This window comes from Urocitellus parryii, chromosome 5 (genome assembly GCF_045843805.1).
Source record: "Urocitellus parryii isolate mUroPar1 chromosome 5, mUroPar1.hap1, whole genome shotgun sequence".
Taxonomy (NCBI): Eukaryota; Metazoa; Chordata; class Mammalia; order Rodentia; family Sciuridae; genus Urocitellus; species Urocitellus parryii.
The window spans coordinates 110216296-110222295 of NC_135535.1; the positions used below are offsets into that span (position 1 = coordinate 110216296).

The 6000-nt window shown below is 46.9% G+C and overlaps 1 protein-coding gene across 2 annotated transcripts in view; it reads left to right on the forward strand.

Annotated features, from left to right (window-relative positions):
- The window catches only part of Cracr2a (calcium release activated channel regulator 2A), a 73529-nt gene extending 67856 nt beyond the window's left edge, over positions 1–5673 (forward strand). Inside the window, exons 15-17 of one of the 2 annotated variants that reach the window (XM_026407272.2) lie at positions 1535–1636; positions 3866–3942; positions 5408–5673. In XM_026407272.2, the coding sequence (XP_026263057.2) occupies positions 1535–1636; positions 3866–3942; positions 5408–5495 (267 nt within the window). In that variant the 3' untranslated portion in view covers positions 5496–5673. The remainder of the gene's footprint in view (positions 1–1534; positions 1637–3865; positions 3943–5407) is intronic. The other variant, XM_077799234.1, reaches the window with a different exon arrangement.
- The last annotated feature ends 327 nt before the right edge of the window (positions 5674–6000 follow it).

Here is a 6000-nt window from a genome sequence, read left to right on the forward strand (position 1 = left end):
GGAAGTAAGAATCTAGACAGAAAGGTGAGAGAATTGTGGAGCCATGTACTGAACAGTCCCCACAACTCAGTGACTTCATTGTCGAATGTTCTTCTGGTTTCTGTGAGCCTAATGTTCTCATTTAGTAAATGAGAATGTTTTTTCTTCTACTGCTGAACTGCAATAAAAACAAATCTACAGATTAAGGAAACACTGAGGCTTTAATTTGAAAGGTAATTGCATTTAAACTTAAAATAAGTATGCCTTTCAGATGGACTTTAGACATCTATTTGAAATGCAGCAGTAAAGTAGCTAAAGTATTAGCAAAACTGTAACTGCTTATAAGCTTCTGTTATCCTGTGGCCCCCTGTGTTTAGTAAAACATTTAGCTATGATGAATAACTATTCGTTACAAAATTATGATTAAAAGCCTCTAATTAAATATTTCACAAAGTAAAAATAACGACCTTCTTAAATGTGAACATTACCATATTTCCTCGATGAATAGCTGTAAGTCCTGGGGCCTTTGTTCTCATGCAGTATCCCCTCTCAAGGAAGGGCAGAGACCCCGGGAAGCAGGCCCCTGGCTGATGTGCCACAGTCAGTGCAGGAGTAAATAGAATCAACACCTTGAATGAACCCAAGAAGTGCCACTGAGGGGCGGCTTGGTGGTGCCGTGCCAGCCCTGAGTTCCATCGCCAGCATCAGCTGCTGTAGCCACATGGTTCTTTCTGGTGCAGAACTTTCTTTAGAACCACAGCACCCAGTGACATAGATCTGTAGTGCCCACCTCCAGTTAGGCACACGGCAGTCATTTTCGGAGCTCTATGGGCCCCATACATTGAGTCAGATTTGGATCCAACCCTCAGGGAGTTTAGGTATCAACAAGGTCTCTGGACATAACCACTTTTATTTTTCGGTACCAGGGATGGAACACAGGGGCACTTAATCACTGAGCCACATTCCCAGCCCATTTTTATATTTTATTTAGAGACAGGGTCTCACCGAGTTGCTTAATGCCTCACTAAGTTGTTGAGGCTGGATTTGAACTTGCAATCTTCATGCTTCAGCCTCCTGAGGCATTGGGACTACAGGCGTGCATCAACACATCCGGCTGGACATACCACTTCTAATCAAAGCGGCCTGAAAAACAGACCCAAACCATGTTGATTGATTGCCTTGATCCATTTTGGCTCCTTAGACCAAGTTTGGTCACTTAGGAATGCCCTCGAGATGAGCCCTGGAAAGAACCTGCTGGCCATTCTTGTCAACACTCCCCTTGTCCCTCTGCCTCCCTTCAGCACACCTGGGAGCCCGCAGGCTCTGTTCAGATCCAGGGAGAGTGGTGAAAGGAGAGCAGGCATCACAAAGAGACCAATAGGCAGGTCCGCCTGGTGAACTGAGGCTATCAGACAAGATGGCCCTTCTCTCAGGTTTGGTCACAGTTGTGGCAGCTCTCAAACCACATTGGATCTTTCCAATCAGCACTGAAAGCCTTCCCACCTGGCCTCTCCTATGGATGCTTCTCTCAGCTGAGGGGTTCTCTGTTCTGTAGGAAGCCGTGGGAGACCATGTTCCCATTCTTCTGCTGGGCAATAAACTTGACAACGAGAAGGAGCGAGAAGTCCCCCGAGGCCTCGGAGAGCAGCTTGCCAAGGTAAGAACCAGCATTACCATCTCTCAGACTCCCAGAACCCAAGAGCCTTGGTGGGAACTTCTGGAAGTCCCTTGAGAAGGAAGCAAGATGAATGTCTCGGCATCATGGGAATAACCTGACTCCTACGCATTGAGCATTTTCCATAGAAAGACACGTATCATCAGAAGGAGTTGGCTGAGGACCACTGGGCATGGGCAAATATCCTAAATCCCAATCCTTGGAATGTAGAATCATGAATTACATAACGATAGTGAGGTCACTTATTTCAATCCCCCCTGAGGCTTGAACCCCATCATCTGTGTCACTCCTGGATTACTCTCAAAGATGAAAAATTCTATCTATCTGCAGAGCAGTTTGCTCATGAGTCCTCCTTTCTGTCAAGATGGAGCCTCAAGATTAATTCAGGGCAGGCATTTGAAAGTCCACAATCAGCATCCGCCCCCTGGCCCAAGAATGGGACCAGCAGGGCCTAATGGAAACCAGGCCATGAGGCAGTGCTTGCTTGTTGCTGGGCATCTTTTTGGCCTCCGTTTGGTTTTCATGGAGCTGTGTATCTGGGAGGATACACATGCATACTGGCCTACCCTGAGATTTTACAGTTCTTTGTGCACTTGACCTGAACAGGAAGTTATGAGCCTGGGAAAGGAGTGCAGGGAGTCAGACCCAAGAAGAAAGGATGGAGACCAGGCTGGCAGGTGTCTAGGTGAAGGGTCACCATGTGGTTACATGTCTACAATTCTGAAATCCAAAGCACTCTGAAGATACAAAGTTTCCTTAATGTTTCATCTGGCAGGAAAATCAGACTAGAACTGACATGGGGCTTTACCTCACTTTGAATGAATGAATATTCAAATGTCTCACTGAAGAAATGCTAATTTATTTGATTATAGAGTGCAGTCCCAGATCCCTTGAGGGCATTTTATAATATATAGTATATACATGCATTACCTTTCAAAATTCAAAAAATTCTGATTCCCAAAATATAGCTAGATCTAAAGATTTTGGTTAAGAAACTGTAGACCTATATTATTATTATTCCATTTTCTTTTCTTCTTTTCTCTTTTTGATATGTTAAAAAAAAAGCAGTGAGACAGGAGTTGAGTGATTCATTCAAATTATCACACAACTCATCAGTGGTGGGATTGGCACTTGGAGCTGGAAGGCAAATCATGCCTTCCAATAATAGGTCCTATGCCCTTCTTCTCCCATCCCCACCCCCACCTTTAAAGTCTCTACTCTTTGATAGACTGACCCAGAGTCAGGGTCTGATAGAAGTGTGGACAGGGAGAGATGAGTCTGTGGACACACCATCCCAAACACACCGATCTCCCTGGTGTTGGAAGCTAAGCCGTCTAATTAGTGCTTGGATGGGAGACAGGGAGAGATGAAGCTGGGTGTAGCGGGCAGAGGATGGATCTGAGCCTGGGGAGGGGAATGGGAAAGCTGACTGCAAGCCAACTGCAACCACAGAAGCCTCCTCGCTCAACTTGTCTGGATCCCTACAAGTATGAGCTTCCAAAGAAAGAGCATCTAAAAGCCAGAGCCCAATGCCATCAGCATTATAATGAAGCAAGCACTCTTAGTGCATATGAGAACTGGAGTCTGGTGAGCCTTGGCCAAGGGCCCCCCATGCATGCAGCACAGACTGATGAGGTGATGGACAATTGTCCTGTGCCCAGTGCTGACAGCCTGAGCAGCCAGAATATTAATTTCCTGGTATAGAGGAGAACTCAGACTTGGAGTGCCTCATGATGTCTGCCTAAGGTCCACGGAACACCAGCATCCTGGGCAAAGCATGCTACTGGGAGCTCTGTCATTTACTAAATGTGTGACCTGGGCAAGCCACCTGCCATGGCCTCTCAGCCTCGGTTTCCCTTCCTGGAAAGTGAGAAGCATGGTGCCTGCCCTGGCCTTTGTGCCTCTGCCTGGGCCCCAGGGCTGGTGTGAACATGAAATGAGCACATCCAGTCTTGAGGGTGATTCAAGAAAGTCTAAAGTCCTAAGCAGCACACAGCTTTGTTGTTTTACAATTGTAATGGCTCACCCCAGAGAAACTCGTAGAACTTGCATCAGGCAGGGAGCCTGGGAGCCAGAAACCAACCACATTGGGGTGAAAAGGGGTGTGAAGAGTTGAAGGGTCTGCAGGAGGAGATGAGGGTGGTAGACAGAAGCAGACACCTCTCATAGTTAACTCTTACTCCCCCAATTCTCTCTGTTTTGTGATTCTAGGAAAATAATCTGATCTTCTATGAATGCAGCGCCCATTCTGGTCACAATACCAAGGAGTCCCTGCTCCATCTAGCCAGGTAGGAAGACAGTCAGCAAGTGGAGGAATCTTCTGACCAACCTGTGCCAGGCCTGATGGGGGCCTGTGTTCACCTCCACCCAAACCATACCCCTGGGCCCTCCCTCTGTGTGAGCTCCAGTGCTCTGAGTTCAGGCTGCGGGGACCACCGCCTTTGTGTGGGATTTCAGCCATCAGGTGCAGCCTTCTGAAGCACAGTAATGAAGAGAAAGGAAGCATCCTTGCCTGTCACCCCCATTGCAGTCTTCTTCTGAGTCTTAAAGGCTGCTTTTTTGCAGAGATTCTTTTTTAAATGCAAATGCTTTTGGGAAAGGTCATATTAGTGGTCCCTCAGTACTGGCTAATATCAAAGCAGGGATTAGTTGGTAGCCAGCTGGGAACAAGCCTGGGTTATAATAGGAGTTCCTGGGGTGGAGGGGGAGGAACCAGAGAGAGACAGGGCTGTGATGGAGACTCAGTCAGAGGTACCCACAGTCATGGTACTAAAAGGACCAGTCACATAGAAAGATTTGTTCCTTAAGACCCTGCCTACGCCAAATATTTAGAAAACAAAACCACACTGGGAGCCATTGTCAATATGTAGGCATCCATTCATTCATCTCTCCATCTGGGCATTCATTCCATTCCATCCATCCACCTATCCACCCAATAAATACTTAATAGTGCTCCTGTCACACTCAGCCCTCATGCTGGGGCATTTGAAATATTTGAATTTGAGTAATTAAGAACCCAGAGCACCTCTTCCATGCATTGGAGGTATTATGGATATGGTACGTACTCTGGGGAAAGTTCTAGAATTTCCTCTGCCTCTGACTCCCTGGGTAAGGCTCTCCGAGCTTTGTTGGTAATGTAGGAATATCAATCACCATCTCACAGGTTGTTGTGAGAATCAAAGGAGACAAAGAAGATGAAAGTATTTTGAGAGCATAAAACAGGGATAAGACGCTTACCATTATTTTTAATCCCTCACCTCCTACATTTCATCTGGAGCTGTGGCCACATGGTGCAGCCCTTCTGTAGAGTTAACAACCAATAAACCTATTTTCTGAGCCCCAACAGTGTGCCAATCATGGTGATAGGCTGTGGAGACACAGAGGTAAAGGTCAAAGCTCTGCCTTCAAGCACCTCATGCTTCGGTGAGGGGTATGGCCAAAAGCATTATGACTCTGGGTGATGGGGTTCCAAGAGAAAAGGCTCAGAGTCAAATCAAGTGAGAGTCAAGAGGGACTTTTAGAGAAGGTGTTTTGAAGAATATGTATTGATTAAACCCTTTGGCTTTACAATTAGAGTCACACTCTTGTCCTACCCACAGGAGACTTAAACACGTTGTCTGATTCTCTGGTGAAGTGGGGTGCTCTCTAAATTATTCCAAAGATCTGTATGCTATAAGGGTGCCTAGTCCATGCAGCCAGCCCCCAAACTTAGCAGCTTTTCTGCCACTGACACTGTTTCTTGCCTTCTCCCAGGTTCCTCAAGGAACATGAAGACACAGTAAGGATGGACACCATTCAGGTTGGTCGCCCTGCCAAGAAGAAATCCTGCTGTGGCGGATAGCAGGGACTATTTTCAAGGACCAGTCCCACAGAGCCTAAGATTTCAGGGCTACCCCAATCCTGCAAATGGGCTGCTGTGTGGCACCACCTGGCCAGGCCCGTGCAGAGCTATGTCTTTGTCCTAACTTGCCTCCCCCAAAGGAAGGAGGCACATGTGGTCAGGAATGACATTCTTAGAGCATTGTGGAGTCTATGCTCTGCTTTCTCTGCTAGACCCCAAATGCCTATAAACTTTTATTGTGTTTTGTTTTCCTCCAGCCTGCTTTCCTGGGGGAAAGAAACACAAGGGCTTCTTCCAGAAAAGCCACGATATGCCTTCTCCACCTCCCATCTCCTCCCCTTGTCCTTAGGAGCCTCTGTACTACAGTTGCCATGGCAACCATGCAGGGCAGACTTGCAGCTTCCTGTGGGCCAAAATGGACCACTTGGGCAAGGCCAGGGTGTCTTGTCTTGCTTTGGACCCTATTCTCCAGACGTCAAAGTGATGTTCTTGATGTGAACTTCAT